Source organism: Anolis sagrei, chromosome 3 (genome assembly GCF_037176765.1).
Source record: "Anolis sagrei isolate rAnoSag1 chromosome 3, rAnoSag1.mat, whole genome shotgun sequence".
Lineage (NCBI taxonomy): Eukaryota > Metazoa > Chordata > Lepidosauria > Squamata > Dactyloidae > Anolis > Anolis sagrei.
Window position 1 is genome coordinate 42,426,624 of NC_090023.1, and position 19,590 is coordinate 42,446,213.

Genomic DNA, 19,590 nt, shown 5'->3' on the forward strand with positions numbered 1-19,590 from the left:
TTTAATGTATACTGCTGGCATTCCACAATTGAAAAATATAAGGTTTAAAATTATAAATGTGTCTTTATAGCTTACAGTGCCACAGATTTTAAAACCTACCAGATGATACTAGCTTCTTCATATGAAAAGGAGAAAATGATCTCTTGGAATAGAAAATGTAAAATCTGGGGTTTCCCTATAAAATGTATACAACTGTGTGGATGTGTTGCCTGCTGACTTATGGTGAGCCCATGAATTTCACTGTGTTTTTAGACAAGGAATACTCATCTGTGGTCTTCCAGTCTCCATGGGAAATATAGTGGAAAGGGCCAATGTTTGTCCCCTCCTGCATTTGGGGTGCAAAATGGGACCTAAAATTCCAATCCAATAGTGATCAGAAATTCAGATCAGATCACTTTTGGAACCATGGAGAAGAACAACTAAACAAGTTCCTGGACCACATCAACAACATTCACCCAAACATCCAATTTACCATGGAAAAAGGAAATGAAGGAAAACTAAAATTTCTAGATGTCCTAGTTATCGCAAACCAAATCAGTAATTGGGCCACACAGTCTACAGAAAAACTACATAAAGAATCCAGCCATCACCCAGGTCAAAAAAGAAGCACAATAAAAGCCCTGGTAGACCGTGCAAACAGAATCTGCGAATCACCTCCTCCAAGGTGAAATATACCACCTAAACTGGACTCTACAGGCCAATAGATACTCTATGACAGACATCAGAAGGGCTGCAAGACCAAGAACAAGCCACAAGAGTTAAAACAAAGACCCACCTACAGGAAAAGTGTTCTTACCATCCATCAAGGGAACCACTGACTGCACAGGGAAGTTGACGAAGAAAAAACCTACAAAAAATCTACAGACTCACCAAGAAAATTCAACAAATGCTATGTTCAGCAAAGAATAAGAGGATTCCTCTAAACACTGCAGGAGTCTATCATATACTGTGCAACTTGGACAAATCTACATAGGGACCACCAAACATAACACCCGAACAAGAATCAAAGAACATAAAAGGCACTGTAGACTAATTCAACTAGAGAAGTCAGCCATAGCAGAGCATTTGATGGACCAACCTGGACACAGAATATTATTTGAGAACACAAATGCTGGACCACTCTGGCAACCATCATGTCAAACTACACAGAGAAGCCATTGAAATCCACAAGCATGTGGACAATTTCAACAAAAAAGGAGGAAACCATGAAAATGAACAAAACCTGGTTACCATTATTTTAAAAACACCATAATCAAGACAGTAAATAAAGAACATCATTTAGTAACCGGAGAATTCCAGACAGTAAACAATCAAGTGCCAGTTAACACCTCCCAAACAAAGGATGCCTCCAGGCAACAACACTGATTGACTTTGCTGCAAGACTACTCAATGCTAATTAAGCTTGCCAAGTGCAATATTTACACTTGCTTCAAACAGATGAGAGTTCTTTTCCCCACCCTGGATAGTCCACAGATATATATACACTCCACTTGCCCCGTTTCCAACAGAACAGAACTCTGAGGATGCCCTGTCAGAGATGCAGATGAAACATCAGGAAAGAACGCTACTGGAACACAACCATACAGCCCGAAAAATCAGAAATTATTTTCATTCTCTACCTCCTGTTTTTTTTTTTCTAACATGGGTTTAACCCATTGTGCCACCGGGGGCTCCTGTATCTACTTTATCAATTATGCTTTGTTGTTTTGGAAGACTGCCCTGACATGGCAGATGCAATTGTAATTCTAGCCTACTGTCACACTCAGAGGAATATAAAAAGCATATTCCCAAGACAATGTGAAAAATGGACTATGAAAAAGGGTAGCAGACAGACAAACTAGGGAGCTAATTGACAGCATGCAAAGCTACTAGTAGACCTTTTGGTTATCAACCAATACAAGTTCAACCAAAGGACTCAGTAAAATTATGAATAAGCTAGAGCTACTGTATCCTTATGAATAAAGAAAATAGCTGAAAGAAATCGAGGTTTCCAAAGTGAGCCTTGTCTTATTTAAATGTGTATCAAACTGTTCACACCAAGGATCACCATTTGTGAGAAGGGAGAAACAATTGAGGGGATCCATTCTTACCTGATCTGCTTAAAATGCCATGAATATTATCAACCAAGTTCTAGTGCAAATTACCTAAAGCAATGGCCTGGATAAAATGAGAAACACGCGAAGCATCTTTTGAAACGCATTCACACTAAATAATCAAAACTATTAAACTACCAAAAGAATCCCAAGAAATAAAAGGTCTGCTTTAAAAAGCAAAGGAAGAATGCAGAGGTTCTAAAGAATCAATGATTTGCTTCATAGACACACCAGTGTTTCTTACCACTTTACACCCTCTGCTAAACCAAAACAGGCCACAAAGCCAGCTGCCTGATGCATTAGTCATCCAAGTTCGGTGTAATATAAAACATCCCCTTGGAGGGGTTTCAACATGTCCACTACAGCTTTCATTCATGTCCTCAAAGCATTAATAAAATGCCAAAGAGAAAAGCAATACAATAGAGGAGCCACAGAGCCTAGGAAATGCTCAGACAGAAAATTGCAAGATAAACCAAGTTCTTTATCCTCCTTTCTTTTAATTATTGCTAGCATTATGAACTGATCACACCCAGAGCATCAAAAGTATGGGTCACATATTATTAACTGTTCTTCCAGACTGAGAGACAATACCATGTTGAGGTATTGAGCAGTCCACAGTCCTCTTGGATGGAAATGCAGGAAATAACAGGACTATGGTCCTTGGTATCTTCTGGGGTTTGATATCAGAATCCCCGTAGATAGCAAAATGTGTAGATGCTCAAGTCCCATTATATACAAAGGTGTAGTAGAATTGTGTTTCTTATACAAAATATACATATTACAACTGGGAACTCCCATATAATGTTGCTACAGCCAGTCTTGTCCACTATCAGGATACTTCAAACCATACTGAACATGCCTCAGTTTTCCATTTTTAAGCTCTTGCTGCTAGTTTACCAGGATGAAAATGCATATTTGATTGTTGTGTAGAAGAAAGGATTCCAGCTACTGTGGTGTGCTGGTAGACACTCTCATGTTGCCAGTATTGAAGCAAAATTCAACAACAAATCCAAGTTCATGCCAGTATTTGAAATGAGTGTCCTTCTTCTCTAGCTCAGGCAAGAAAACAACCATGGAAAACAGTATTAATATTAACCACATTAAGACGATATTTATTCCAAGTTTTGAAACAAGTTTGAAACTTACTGGGAGAGCAAGCATAGTATAGGTTGCAAACATTTACAACAGATTGAGTGCTTTGCCTTTACCTGAACCTTTTAGCACCTGGCAATTCACTGACGTAGAGCAGTGGTTCCCAATCTTTGGTTCTCAAAGTATTGTAGAATTCAGTTTCCAGAATTCCTGATAGTCACCAATCTGGCTAGGGCTTCTGGGAATTGAAATCCCAAACAGCTGGAGGACTAAAGGTTGGGAAACTCAAGGCAAATATGGCATTGTTGATCAAGATTAGCAAAAACAACAGACAAGAACTTTCCAAAGGGTACAAAATGTCTTCAATCACCATGCAACATAGTAACTTATCCAGCATGTCAGACACTTATATTAGACACTCTTCTATTATGAACCACCTGGTAATGATGGAATAAGTAAAAGCATAGTATTTAATTCAGATTCTATCCTAAATACTTAATCCAGATGTTTTAAAATGTATATACATATAAGGGAAAGACTTCCAAATCTACATTCCATGCATGTTTTATGGTTAGTGCAATATGAGGAATGGCAGAAATGCCTGTCATCCTAGCATTTTAACATCCTCTAGAAGGGAGGGTTGCTAGGAATATTCTGAGATACATTTAGGATCCTGAGGCACCCTATTCTGAAGATGGTTTCCCTAACAGATTTTTATGATTTTCTAAGTAGAGTGAGTTCATTCAGGAAGTAACTGAGATAATGTGACTCTCGTCTGACTCAGGGCCCTTCCACACAGCCATATAATCCAGAATATCAAGGCAGAAAATCCCATGATCTCTGCTTTGAACTGGGTTATCTGAACCACACTGCCATATATTCCAGTTCAAAGCAGAAAATGTGGGATTTTACTCAGCTGTGTAGAAGGGGCCTCAAAGGCCTCAACTGTATTTCCCTAACCAAGATGATCGCCACTGCCTCTGGCTTTCTCCTCCACTACTGTCAACTTCCTTCACAATTTAACATACAGATGCCCTTGTGTATCCAAGAATTCTGCATCTATAGATGCAACCTGCCACAGCTTAGAAACGTATTTGTTTTTACATCCAAAAGACCCCCCCAAACTTTGATTTTGCCATTTTATATAAGGGGCACAATTTTAATATTCCATTATATAGAATGGGATTTGAGCATCCATGGATTTTGGTATCCACAATACCAAAATTCTGACTACACCTGCATCTGTACTACACTACACCTATGGCTGTAACATAATATAAATGTTATTTATTTGTTAATGTTTTAATTTTATGTTTATGTTCAAATGTCATTCTATGTTTTATGTTTAATATGGTTAGGCTTTTAATTTATAGTTATATGTTATTGTCTAATTATATATCTTGGTTTTCACATGTATGTACGGCATTTAATTTTGCCATTATTATGTTGGAAACTGCTTTGAGTCTCCTCAGGAGGAGAAAAGCAGTATATAAATGCAGTAAATAATAAATAAATATCACATCCATTTGCCTACAGGTATATGTAGCATAGAAAATGTTATATCCAATTAATGTGGCAGATTAATTCCCCATTGCAATCACTGTATTGACTAATCATGTCATTTTGTGTAGGGCAAACTGGAGAAACAGCATAAATATCCCTTAGGTCAGTGGCTGTCAACCTGTGGATCCCCAGGTGTTTTGGCCTACAACTCTCAGAAATCCCAGCCAGTTGGCCAGCTGTTAGGATTTCTGGAAGCTGAAGGCCAAAACATTTAGGGACCCACAGGTTGAGAACCACTGCCTTAGGTATACCCAGAGATCTGCCTCCAACATTAGTGTTACACCAAAGGACTATAAGCTTCCTAATAGTAAGTCAGGCCATTTGTACCTAAAACGCAGAGTTGCTTATAAACCAACCATAAATATTCCCCATACGTTCAGGCAAGGGTCTTTCCCATATTTACTCTGGACTGCACACAGTGTTGTGTATTCTAGCATTGAACCAGATCTTGAAAAAAAAATACTTTTCTGTACTATAATTCCAGAATTATCCAGGCTTTACACTGAACTTTGGTATCCTCTTTCCTAATGGATTCCTCAGTTTTGGAGAATTATATTAACATGATACAATTAAAACCTGTGCATTTTTACTGAGAAGGAAGTCATCTGATGTATGCTAATCCACTAGGAAGTGTATTTGAGATTGAAGTTCTAATTGTCAAAAAGCAACAATCATGTGTTCTGAAAAGTATAGATTGAAGACTTTCTTAATGTTGTCGCCCCCATACTGTCTGCCTTTGGTGTGGGGAATGTGAACAGTATAATAAAAGAACAAAGCTGTCTCAAAATCAAAAGGGGCAATCAATAAAACAGTACATCAGAGGAATTTAAAAAGTCACAGAAAGTGAAGATTAAAGACTTAATAAAACAAATACGTCTTTATGCTACGTTTGGGTGACTGAATGGGTCAAGAGTGGGCAACTGAGTTTCTTTAGATGTTCTGCTTTGGATGGAAGTTCCTGTAATCGCTTATCACTGGTTGTGCTCTCTGGCGTAATGGAAATTGCAATCCAATGCAACCAGTGTAGGCCAAGGGAATCAAGACTGTGCAATACTGGTAAATAAACTCTTCCCCACAATCAAAGCTGTGGAGCATGCATAAGGGCCTCTATAGTCAGGAACATACAAGACAGTTCTGGTCACCAATCATTTGATGAAATTGCTGTAGGAAATAGACAGTGAATAAAATCGTAGTAAAATGCTTATTTGCCAATTATAACAGTCAGTTTTGAATTTTTTGTGTGTGAGAATAAAACCCTAATTTGGTCTGAGTTGGTGGTACAGTGGACCCTTGGCATATGTGGGTGTTTGAGACAAAGGCACGATATGGATAAAGTGATGGTAGGATGGAGAGTTTAGCTATTGCAGTACAGATGTTGGCATAAACACAAAACAAACAGTATAGTAAAACAACATATACAAAAACTACAAGATGCTGCAAGAACCTTTGGCAATTGAGTCAATACCTCAACTCCTTATTTAAAGTTGATTATCATAGCAGGCCATACTGCACAGGCAGCTGGAGGTGATTCAAAACTTCCTCCTAGTTTACCAACAGGTATGGACACAATTCATAGTCTGTATAGTGCCTGGCTGAACATAAAAACAGCTATCCCTGACCCAAGAAAAGAGGCCTTAGCAAGATATAACAAAGATCCAAAGCAAGTTCTGCTATGCATTATATCTCAAAGTTTTGTATTTTGTCCTGTATTTTTAAGCTGTTTTATTTTTGTCTTCCTTTAACAGATATTTGGAAATGCCTTCCAGAAATAACACCACACAAAAACCATCAAAATTAAAAGAGTATCAACAAATGCTAAAGGGCACCCACACAGAAAGTATAGACAGGATAAAAATGAATAGGAGACAAACAGAAAATTGCTGTGCAAAAGAACAAGATGCCATCCTAAGCAGTCCTGAATCAGATGAAAAAAAGAGAAATTATTCCAAGAAGGGAGAAGATCTGTCTCGAGATGATCTTTTATTTCTTCTGAGTGTGCTTGAGGGTGAACTACAGGCCAGTATATTTCCAGTTCATCATAAATACATATTTAAATGTGTTCTACATCTATGGCACTGCAAATATATAGCATACACTATGAACATTTCATTGAAAAGACATCGCTAAAAAAGTGACAGTATTACTAACGCACAATGCATAATAGTACAATCCTCTGTATGTTCTCACAATAACATCTCAGTGAGTTCAATTGGACTCAATCCCAAATTAGTGTATACAAACTGTGGTCTACAAGACTGAATTATGAACAGGTAAGTCTAGTCCAAGCCTCATTTCTGCTATGAATGTATTAGGTCACCTCAGACATGTTCCTGAGGATAGCAATCAGCCTTATCTCTCACAAGTTCATATCATTATCTGAATCGTCCACTAACACAATATTCACAATGTTTCATCATTATTTTTAAAATTAACTGTATGTTTCTGTGTCACCCAATCCTGAGAAAAGTTGTTCCATTTCCAAAAAGTCAACATGAAATTACAAGAACCTGGTTTATATCAATGTCATTATATTTAATCACAAATTAATTTAGAATTTTTGGGGAAATGTTAAGTTATGGTAATTGAGTAATATAAGCTTCCAGTTTCTTCTTCCTAAGATACCAGAGAAAGAATTATGAAAGCCTAGAGCAGTGGTTCTCAACCTGGGGTCCCAGATGTTTTTGGCCTTCAACTCCCAGAAATCCTAACAGCTGGTAAACTGGTTGGGATTTCTGGGAGTTGTAGGCCAAAAACATCTGGGGACCCGGGGTTGAGAACCACTGGCCTAGAGGTGGATATACCCTAACATTCACACTATAGTTTGAATTTGGTCAACCTTTATTTGTCTCTGTTAGCAATCAATAAGACTTATAAAGATTATATACCGTATGTGACTTATTTTATATGAAACAAAAATTATATGAATATATAATTTTTGTATGTGAAGCAAAGTGCTATATCATGCATCATAAATCCAGTAGTTTTCGTATATAGCAGTAGTCTTCATTACGAATGCAGTACATAAAGGCTAAGTAGTAAAACATATACATGCCAAATGACTAATATATATATATGGAGAGAGAGAGTACTGAATATAAGCCAAATATTTCAAAATGAACTGGGTGTCATAGAATATGAACACTTATTGGCACAACAGATTGGCACAACTTTAAATGCTTATATTACTCTTACAAACTGAAACAAGAGTTAAGCAGGTCTTCCTAAAGGGGTGGTAATACAGTTCAGAAAGACATGGTGCCGCACCACTATATATTTCATGCAACATCTTCCAGAATATCTCATTGGAATTTCCTCAATGGGACTTAAAAGATCAGCACTGCTTTATTTATACATACCAGTGAAATTGAAGTCAGTTAAAACAAAGCTTTGATAAAATGATGAAACACCTTAATATCTCACAAATTGCACTTTTCTAGATGTTCTGGCTTTTGTTCTGTCTTTTTAAAAGACGACAATATACAGAGTTAAATGCTGCATATTCTTTATATTAAACAAATATATGGTAATATGGAAACATATATGGAAGAAACAAAAATAGATTTCTCCATGGAATTTTATTTTGAAATGAAGTCTGAAACGGAAAGAACTGAAAAGAAGCATGCATACGCAGCAACAGAAAATGTCTATCAAAGAAATAGAGGCCAGTCACTAATGTTCATTGTTAGTATAATATCTATATGCTTTTCAAAACAGAGGCACTCATTATAAAATTAAGAATTGAATATACACAAAAGTGCATATGTAAACTGAGTAATGGGTAGTGAATATTTTCATATACAGACTATCTAAAAATATTTTTTATCATTTCCAGTATATTGAAACTGTAAAGATAATTTTGGATATCTTGTATATCAGTCACAAAAAACAGATCAAACAGTTGAGCCACTACATAGAAAATAAACAGAAACAATTCATTTTAATATATTCTAAATAATTGGAGTGGTGCACTTTATGAACATGCTTGTATATCATCATGTTTGCTTGTTGCTTTGGAGACTAAAAAATATACGGAGACACTTCTGCATATCAACTACAAAATTCTGTCACTGTTTCGCAATAGTTACGAAGGTCTTTATTCAGGAACCTGAGTGAAGTTTTACATTGTGATTTACATTATATTATGTTAAGAGAAGTTTGATTTGTGACAACAATATGAATGAGACTTTCAAAAGCCTCAATGGTGAACATCCATCCTCAAATCTTACAATCCTAAGGCTGTGGCTCCCTTAAATGAGCCCATCTGTAATGGGATCTGTCATTTTTCCTAAGACATTCTACTTTTCCAAGAGTTGTTGTCTTTTCTAGTGAGTCATATAATTTTAAGATGCCCAACACATGATGGCCTCAGTTTGGTTATTTTGGATTCTAATGAAAGTTTAGGCTTGATTTGCTCTTAGACCTATTATTGATTTTTTAGCAGTTTCTGGCATCCATAGAGTTCTTCTGTAAAAACACATTTTCATTGAGTCTTCCTTCTATCAGCCTCCTTCATTTTTAGCTTTCACAACCCATATAAAGAAGCCAGGTGGAAGCTCCTTCTTTGGAAGTTTTTAAACAAAGGCTGGATGGCCATCTGTCAGGGGTGCTTTGAATGCAATTTCAATGCATTTTTCCTGCTTCTTGGCAGGGGGTTGGACTGGATGGCCCATGTGGTCTCTTCCAACTCTATGATTCTAGGAATACTATGGCATGGGCAACACTGGCCAACACATATTTTAATACCTTAAATGTTAGCACTGATCCTGTGTATATTTGACCTTCTGATTCCAAAAATGGAACTACTTCTTCCCTATCAGATTTAGTTTTGAAATACAGAACATATGGCATCTACCAGTCGCCATCTGCTTGCCTACAAAAAACAACAACATGATAACCATATCTAAGAAACGAGAGGTGATACAATCTATTCAATGCAATTCTCAAAATCAACACCACAAATAATGCCAAGAACCTAGACACCAAGACATTTTGTTGTTGGTGGTGGATTGTGTAATTCTTTAATTTTCAATTAACTTGAGACTCTTACTACCTGCAGTCCTTCCATTTCTTCTTCCGACTCCTGAATCATGTTTCCTACATATTAAAAATGTATTTATTTATGCATTACCAAACTTTTTTTCAACATAGTGTTTAAGGAAGATTGAACATACTCTCCCACTGCTCCATGGCCCCCTCCACTTTTGTTTTTAACCTAAGAACACAATCTGTCTAAGGCAGTGGTTCTCAACCTGTGGGTCCCCAGATGTTTTTGGCCTTCAACTCCCGGAAATCCTAACAGCTGATAAACTGGTTGGGATTTCTGGGAGTTGTAGGCCAAAACCCCTGGGAACCCACAGGTTGAGAACCACTTGTCTAAGGGAAGCACCTTTAAAATCCTAGAGATCTCATAGTAGGAAATCAGATTTCAACACATCTGGCTAAACTTTAGCTGGACTGTGCATAAACTGTTTAAACTGAGAAGCTCCATTTTGTTCCTTGCTTGCCATCAAGATGATACAGGAGCATCATCTCAACTAAACATATTGGGTGTGATTTTCAAAGGCAATTTTAAAGAATGTCTAACTTGAGTCATTTTTAAAAGCCTGGTTCATCAGAGGGGGGTAGTGAGGTATCTAAGCCATGATACCCGAAACCCAACATCTTTAACACCTTTAATTATTTTTGAAAAATCTTGGCCGCATGTATGACATATGTATTGCATAGGTAATCACAAACATACACAGGTCACTCTGCCAACTCAGAGGCCAATTAATCTTGTTTTAAAGAGCTGCCATTATTGCATGCTATTGGAATGCACACTATGGAAGGTCACATCCCCTTGTACTTTGCACTTCACTGGTTTCAATGCACACACACAGGCATGTAACAATAGTAGCAGGCGGCTTCTAGCTTGACGTAAAACAACAAAAACTTGGTACCCTTGCTCCTGCTTCTCACAGGAGGGAATAAGTGATACAAAAACCAAAAAATAGTTTTCAGTATCATCAAAGTGGCTTTTTTACTTATTCAACTTGTTCAATGACAAACAGCATGCATTAGATAAAAAGTGCAACATTACTTCTCTCTTCACATCCAAAAATAAAGTTGGCGAATCAAGAGGGAATATGTAAGAGGAAATTGTGGGTGCTGCTCATATGCTTGCTTATCTGTATCCTGTTTTCATGGCATTATTTCTATAAACGCTATGAATATTTAGTATGTGCAGGGATGGGCTGGAAGAAAAATCCACTAAGGTTAAATTGGGACAACAGCAGAAGGTGGGGGTAAGATATCAGAAAACAGAGTGAGGAAAGACGAAAGAAAGGATGAGTCACTGCTTTAAATCAGTACTCAACCTTTCATCTTCCAGGTGTATGGCGCTTCAAGTCCCAGAAGCCCCAGCCAGCTTGTCTAACAGTTATTCTGAGAGCTGAGGCCCTAGAAGACCAAAGGTTGGGAACCACTTTAAATCAAGAACCTTAAAAAAAATATTTTGGGAGACTATATCTCCCAGAATTTTCCCACTTGGGATCATGCCACAGTACGTCAGATTTCTTTCTTTCTTTCTGTAAGAATACACTTCAATAAAAAGTATTTTTTAAAAAAAGGTGATAAGAAGAAAAATTACTTATTTTAGGTGTGATGCTGGAGGAGGGGTTGGTCCATATCACAGATTGCCAGAAAGACAAACTAATGGGTTCAGGAACTAGTCAAACCTATACTCTACCTAGAAGCCCAAAATGACCCAACTGAGAACACTGTACTTCAGATACAACATGAGATGAAATGATATGAGAGGACTGGGGAAAAAACAACAATGTTCAGTAAAGTGGAAAGCTATAGGGAAAGAGGAACACTACATTACAGATGAATAAATGCAAATCAAAGAAGTCATGGCTCACAGTCTGCAAGACCTGAGTAGGACTGTTGATAACTGGGGCTTTTGGAAGTCTCTCATCCTTAAGGCTGCCACAGGTTACCTACTTGATCGCCAACAAGAACAACAATAACCTTCCAGAATCCCTCAGCCAATATGGCCAGGAATCATAATACCCGAGATATTTAGTTCCTCAAAGTGACTTTTACATGTGCTGAAAATATACTGCTGTTTAACAGCAACGCTTCCCTTTCTCAATTGCTTATGTGTCCAAAAATGTAAAATTGTAGTGTTTGAACAGATTGCCTTTCTCAATTGCTTATATGTCCAAAATTTTTAAGTAGTAATGTTTGAAACAGAGAAAAATCCATTTGGTGTCCCCTTAAAAATGTCTCTAAATGTAGGAATCAATAAAATGCAATTGTTTCAAACAACTGATACCGAGAGCTAACCCTCACTGCAGTAATCCCTGTTTTCACAGGCACAGGATGAAGTCATTGGTGTTTTAAAAGCTGAAAAAATCAACCTGGCTTTACTTGAAGCCCAGTATGGCTTTGTAACACCAAAGAAGGTCCTTGAAGCCCTTCAGCGCGACGCTATACAAGCCAAAGCTACATTATGGCAGGAGGATATTTATGAAAAGCCCATGGGAGAGGTATGTATGATGCAAGTATAAACCAGGATGTGTGTGTGTGTGTGTGTGTGTGTGTGTGAAGGGATTGACCCAACAACCCAGTAAATTAAAAGGCAAGTCTCATTGATTTAAATGGACAAGGGCAAGTGCCAGCAAAGCAAAATATTGTTTAGTTGAACCGTACAAACAGTGAGCTCATTGCTTAAAGATTCCAGCCACTCAATCACCACTACAAAAATGACATATGCATCTGCTTTGGCAGCATACTTTAACAGGCTGGATCAGCCTATAACATCAAAAAAGTAACTGTCTTGTACTTTTATACAAAATAATTATGTACAACCCACTGTTGGCTCATTGTAGGAATATAAATGGTAGAAATAAATGTAAGGGGATGTTAATTGGTTTAAAAATTGCAGCAGTTAAGAAATTTAAAATCCTGCCATATAGAGACAGCATCTTAAAAGAAACCAATGATCTAAAGCAGGGAGCCTTAAGTTTGGTACAGAAGGTGCTTAGTACTTCTAAAAGCTTCTGCTATCAAAGTCAGGGATTCTGGAATTTTTAATCTAAAAATCTAAATCTAAACATCTAGAGGTCAAAAGGCTAAGAACCACTGGACTAAGGCATCATCTATAAGCTAAGCAACATTTTAAAGCACAATCTTAACTTTATTTCAGTTCACCCTTTCGCTTTTAAAATATGATCACATTTTCTTTGGATCATATGCCTCCAGAGAATAGCTTTTCTTTTTCTTCTCAGTTTCTTTCTCTTTTGGATTGCATGCTTCCAAGGTTTTGGTGAATTAAGTAAACTGGTACACAAACTGATACCCAGTATAGAATTAACTGCTGTAGCAATAAGATTCTCTTTTTTACACTAACCAAGACTTTTAGAATACTGTAATAACCTTTTTGACACATTTGAAATTTCTATTGCCCACAAATTCCAGGACTAAATCAAAAATGAATTGACAAGCCTTTGGTAAAACAAGGAGCTTTTACTCTTCTGTTTTTGTTGTTGTTGTTGTTTTTGGGACAAGCAACCATGTAAACGAACAAGCTTAATATCTCTGGCAATGCACACACATCCTACAAATGGCATAAATAGGTTGTTGTTTATTCGTTCCTCTCATTCCTGGAGAGTTTGTTTTTTGCATGGAAGGACAAAGATGGAATCTGACAAAACTTACACATTGAAATCACTCAAGGAAGATTTATAGACATCAAGAGGGATGAAAGATCTTAAATTTATAACAACAAACAGAGTGATCACAGTGAAAACAGTGGCAGGGAAACTGTGATACTTTATCTACTGATATATAATGTACATTATTTTGTATGGATACGATGGCAATGAAAACTAAAGCATTACAGGCAATGAAAAAGATGATCAGTAATAAAACTTAACCATTATCAACCTGCTTTCCCACATATTTTCATCATCATGCTTGTCGTATGAGCTTCACTGTCATGAACAGAATTATCCCCTATGTGTCTAGTGGCACATATTCATTACACACAGGGAAAATGGAGAGAACTCATTTCCAGATCTTAAAGCTTTAAGATTTTTATTTTGGTCTGATAAAACCCAATGGTAGACGCCAATGTCTTTCCAAAATACTGCACTAATTAGGTCACTGAGTATGAATGGAAATGATCCAAAGAGCAGCCCTCCTCCCCGCCAAATTCCAAAACAGAATTTGGACTTCTATCTTGCGTATGTTATACAAATATTTTCTTTCTAACATTGCATGGCAACAAATTAGTTTCTCACACCACTGGATTTGGCAATATCAAAGGCAATGTCCAGAGGAAAGTCAAAATGGTACAGATCCTTCATACTCAATGAGGTTTTGGAAATGGAAGAGGCTCATAAACACCATCCAAAATTTTTACAAAGTCAGTTCCAAACCACAGATATAAAACATAGATTGTGTTTCTAAAGTTAAATACTTATGAAAAGCGGAAAACCAGCAATTTATAGCCGTTGCAAAAAAAAGGGGGGGGGGAACGAATCACTATGTGACCTTCCCAAACTATTTTGGAAAGGAGTCCCCTCCTTGCTCCCCTTCTTATGAGTATTTTGATGGCTGGTTTCTGGGGATATCACTCTCAATATACTACCAACAACACGACAGCTTTGCCAGCTGAGAATTACTGAGTTTATTCTACATGCTTCTTGGTTCCGGTTTTAAGACTGGGGCAACTCTATGTTTCCAAGAGGAGAAATGAATGCTGCTTTCTGGTTTAATGAAGCATTAAGAGAGGAAGACAACCTGGTTTTGAAATTATTATGAATTTCTATACCTCATTCCAGGCTAGCTTGGCTCATTTATCCACAGCAACAAAACATATCAGACATACCAGAGCAAACATATTAAGAAAGAAATTAGTTTAGGGCCATGTGAAATGGCTCTAAAAGGGTGAGCAAAAGGACTACATGAACAGAAAATGATGTTTAATTGAACATTTTAGCAGCTACTACCTGATTCCAATGTGCTGCACATATATATCTAAAATAAATTAGTTTGGGTTCTTTTTAAAAAAAGTAATTTACACCTATAATGGTTTAGTTCAACTGTAGCAACTTATTTATGCATATATAGCCTTGGATCACAGCAGGAGATATCTCAATTAGAACATACTTCAGGACATGCAACATCTGGAAGTAGCTCATGGGCACCACTCTCCCACACCAACCATTCACAACTACACACCTTTCTCACAAGTAGAATGGCATTTCCAACACTGTAATATCACACAAAAGGGATGCAAGAAACAGGAACCTTGTTTTAAAGGAAAAGCTGTGAAGGAGGCAAATTGACAAGAAGCACAAGTAAATCTTTGTTGATTGCAAAACAAACAAAGATATAAACAAAGAAATAGGGGCAGATGTGACCCATGTGTACTACCTTGCCTAATTCCATCACACTTATTTGAAGGGCCATCTCTTCTCATGCCATTAACGTCTGAAATACAATCAGTAGTTAGAATGGTGTTTATGTGGCAAGGCCCCATTTGTGAACTCCTCAAAAGTCTGTGTTCTGTCAGTGTTTCAAAGTCTTGTAAAAAGTAGTAAAAAAATTGTCATGTTGTTGTTTTAGTTATTTTATTTTAGCCTTGTCTTTCTAGTCCTCATCAACTTCTTAATGCTACTTTTACTTTTGGGTTATGTTTTGTAAATTTAAATTAATTATGGGATTTTTTTAAAAAAATCTGTTTATTTTAGCACTTGTTACATTCACTTCTCCTTGGAGTGGGAAACCAGAATACACATGTGTTGTAATTGTAGTCAAACAACAACAAGCTGTTGGACAGTTGAAGGTTGGGGAAACTTCCCTTTATGGTATCAAAATTTGTAACTTTCATTTATTGAACATACCGTATATTCTGGTGTATAAGACTACTTTTTAACCCAAGAAAATCTTCTCAAACTTCGGGGGTCATCTTATACGCAGGGTTGTCTTATACGCGGGTGTAGTCTTATACATGGGAGTAGTCTTATACGCGGGAGTAGTCTTATAGAGCGGGTGCTGAAGCTTCCAATTGGATTGGAGAATCTGTGGTTGCCGCATTTGGTGGGGGGAGCTCAAAAATGGCAATGGTCATGTCCCTGCCGTATGCAGTGACTGTATGAAAGCATTAAGGGCAACTGTACAAGTACGGTAGAAGAAAATCCATTCATCAGGATTTGTGGACTTAATGCGGTCTTGATGGTGAGTTGAAGGGGCACCCCACCAGGAAGGTGTAAGTGAAGGGCGTTGCAAGTTGCAGGCGTCTGGGGCACCCAGGGTATGGAAAAAAGAGATAGAGTGGCTCTGGGCCCAGAAAAACACAACTTTTTTACCTGTCTGGCCCGCCCTTGTATCCTATTACCATACCTCCTCCTCTACCTCTCAGATCTCGCTCCTGAAGACTGCAGTAAAGCGGTGCAGGTGCGCAGGTGCGAGATCTAAGAGGCAGAGAAGGAGGTACAGTAATATGAAAATTACCATATTGAAATCAAATCTGATGCTTTTAAAAAATTTATTTGGTGTGCGTTGGAAGAGGGGCAGTCTTATACGGCGAATATATCCCAAACTCTATATTTTAACTGGAAAGGTTGGGGGTCATCTTATACACCCAGTCTTCTTATATGCCGGAATATATGGTAAATCAGAAGTGCCTTTATATAAATTGGTGGTGTCTCCCAGTAACTAAATTTCACATATTATGTCATAGGATATCCAGTTTTATAATCAACTGTATACTTGACTGGAAACTACAGCCAAGAACTGTAAACATGGGCAAATATTACTTCTAAAGAAAACATTTATATGAAAGGAGGGGAGAAATCTCACCTTTCTACAACTCATAAATATTGCTATAGGTCAGAAGTATATATTTCATTATAAAGTCAATACAAACATGAGCCTTTCCCCCATACAACTATGATTGGGTCCTACGTCAGGAGTAAAGTGTAAAACAAGCAAGCAAACAAAGCCAAAGTCTTAAACCAGAGCCTACATCAGGTCAAAGTCCTGGCTTGTTCTAATCCTGGTAAGGACAGCTACCCAAATTAGAAACAATTGACACACCTTGAAATTTCTAGGCCATTACATGCTAATCAAGGTGGCCAATTGAAACATTCACACCTACCTCCAACAGACATGAGTTCTTTCTTCCACCCTGGATATTCCACATATATAATTCCCATTTTCCTAGTTTCCAACAGACCTCACAACCTCTGAGGATGCCTACCATAGATGCAGGTGAAACATCAGGAGAGAATGCTTCTAGAACATGGCTATACAGCCCCAAAACTTACAACAATCCAATTAACCCAATGTTTTAATTAAATTCAGGCAGTGATGAACTGCAGCAAACCAAGAAGCAAAATTCAAAACAAGGTTCATCAACATCATGGTGAAAGAGTAACTCTGAATGAGGGTGTGGTTTCTCATTATTTCATGATTGCCGAAGATGCAAAAGGCTTTTCTGACAGTTTCAAATCACACCTTCACGATAGGAAAAGTTACATCCTTATACAGTTTTTCCCTTTTATTCTGATCAAGTATTAAGAACAAATCATAGAATCGCTGAGTTGGAAGAGACCTCGTGGGCCATCCAGTCCAACTCCCTGCCAAGAAACAGGAAAATTATATTCAAAGCATCCTCGACACATGGTCATTCAGCCTCTGTTTAAAAGCCTTCTAATGAGCCTTTTTACATTATTTTGTAAAGAAAGCTTGCTGATTACCACATTACATTTATAGCTGTAATGATTCTGAAACCAAAATGAAACATTAAAATAATAGGCATACTCTAGTTTCAGCTAACTGTTAGGAGTTTGTGTTACTTTAAATAATACCATTTGCAAGCTATATATTTGAGCGATTAAAATTTGACCCAAGCTGACGTATTGTTGACAGTCCTGTTCAAGATCAATTTTTCATAACTCTCGCTAGTAAGATCTGGGCTGCTGTTATTAAGTAAACAAATAGTTTGTCTGTGTTCTTATCCCACTCAATGTTGGTTAGTCCTAGGAGATAGCATTTGGGTTTTAAGGGGATTACTCTTTTCAGTATTTTTGACATGCTTCCTGTTACTTACTAGCGAGAGTCTGGAGACAAAACGCAATACCAACAAAGGAAGAGTGGATGGAAAAGATACTAGACATTATGAATATGGACCACCTGACATATATACTAGCAAGATCACGGCACACACATATTAAAGTAACCAATTGGACCCCTTTAAAGAATGGATAAAAGAAAACAATATCCAGATGCTAATAAGAACGGGGGGGGGGGGGGATCAGAGAATTACCGACAATGAATAATATGAAAATGAAGAAGAAAGGACACTAAAAGCTTTCCATTTTGCCAAACTCTTATTTTCTCCTCCAGAATACCATTATAGAGAAGAGTGGAAATTCAAATACACCCCTTTTTTTAATTCATTCATTTATTTATTTCTCTTTTTCTTCTTTTTCTTTACTTTTTTCTCTCCCTCTTTCTTTTTTGAAATCCTTGATTTTATAACCTCACTTTGTAAAATTCAATAAAGATTATTTATATATATATATATAAGATCAATTGTTCATGGAATGCAGGAATGATTGAGATAGGTTTGGTGTGGATCTTTGTCCTAGAAATGGGTAAATATCATGTGCAACTGTAAAATTTTATAACCTTTGTACATTTTGTAGTGATGATAGTTCTCCACACTTTCATATCTCTCTACATGTATCTCTGCAGATGTGAAAAAGTATCAACACAAACTTTAAGAAATCAGGACCTTTGTTATGAACTTTTAAAAAAATCCAGCCTCTTTACTTTATGACTAATGTCAGACAAATTTATCCAAAGTTTGTTTCATATATTAAAAAAACAAATGTGCAGCTAAATTGTAGATCAGAAAATATAACCCCATGGAGACAACCCCACTTAAAATCCCATGAAGTCTAGACTATCTTGGTCCAGCTCTTGTCAAAACAATAAAGAATGAGGGAAATCTGTTCCGTTTTATGTTTCCCTTCATTAGGCACTTATTCAACTCATTAGTATAACTACAGCAGCAGCAAAGAACTTTTATCACTTCATAGAGAAGCAGAAACTCATAATTATATGGAACTCGGCCCCTTTCCTTCATAGAACAAACAAAAAAGTTAACATGCATCATGGCTAGACAAAGAGCACTCCGTCAATTAAGCTCCAAGCCAAAACGGGGGAGGACATTTTCAAATAAAGCAGAACATTGGAGTAAATCACCAGGACTGGACAATCACAAGCATGAGAAATAATTCAGATGATACTAATACTCTTTACAAATATCAGGTATTGTTGGTAAGATAAATACTTAAAAATTAGGACTCTGCATACTGGATGACCAAGAATAGTAGAAGATAAGATTCTGAGTGCCCACTGGACCCAGAGCCTGTTCTGTGAGTGGCAGAGGCAGTCAGAGGGTGAGAGCTCTACATTGGAACTTCTGCCTGGGACCAGCCTCACCAAACATACTGGGCATGGCTCCCACAGCTCTGTAATTTCACCTGAAGCCAACAGCAGCTAAAAAGCAACCACTGACTAGACCTAGGACCTGCTTTGCTCAGCGGCAAAGGCAGCCAGCGTGTGAGAGCTCTACATTAGAACTTCTGCCTGGGGCCAGCTATAGCAGCACTCTGAGCACAACTCTTTTACAACTACGTGTTAAGTGTTGTTGCATGAATGCCGCATTTGTCCTTTGTTTTATTGACATTTTTTGATGTCTCTTTTACCCTTTATTATTTGCTTTTAATTCAATGTATATAGAACTTGGGGCAGCAATACACATCATATAGGGCATATA

General features: G+C 37.3%; 2 protein-coding genes across 3 annotated transcripts in view; one reads left to right on the forward strand and one right to left on the reverse strand.

The window, feature by feature from the left end:
- CMSS1 (cms1 ribosomal small subunit homolog) overlaps window positions 1–19,590 on the reverse strand; it is a 236,391-nt gene that overhangs the window by 150,137 nt on the left and 66,664 nt on the right. The window lies entirely within an intron of this gene.
- FILIP1L (filamin A interacting protein 1 like) overlaps window positions 6,494–19,590 on the forward strand; it is a 72,763-nt gene continuing 59,666 nt past the window's right edge. Inside the window, exons 1-2 of the mRNA XM_060770723.2 lie at window positions 6,494–6,764; window positions 12,107–12,280. Coding sequence (XP_060626706.2) covers window positions 6,504–6,764; window positions 12,107–12,280 — 435 coding nt within the window. The 5' untranslated portion in view covers window positions 6,494–6,503. The remainder of the gene's footprint in view (window positions 6,765–12,106; window positions 12,281–19,590) is intronic.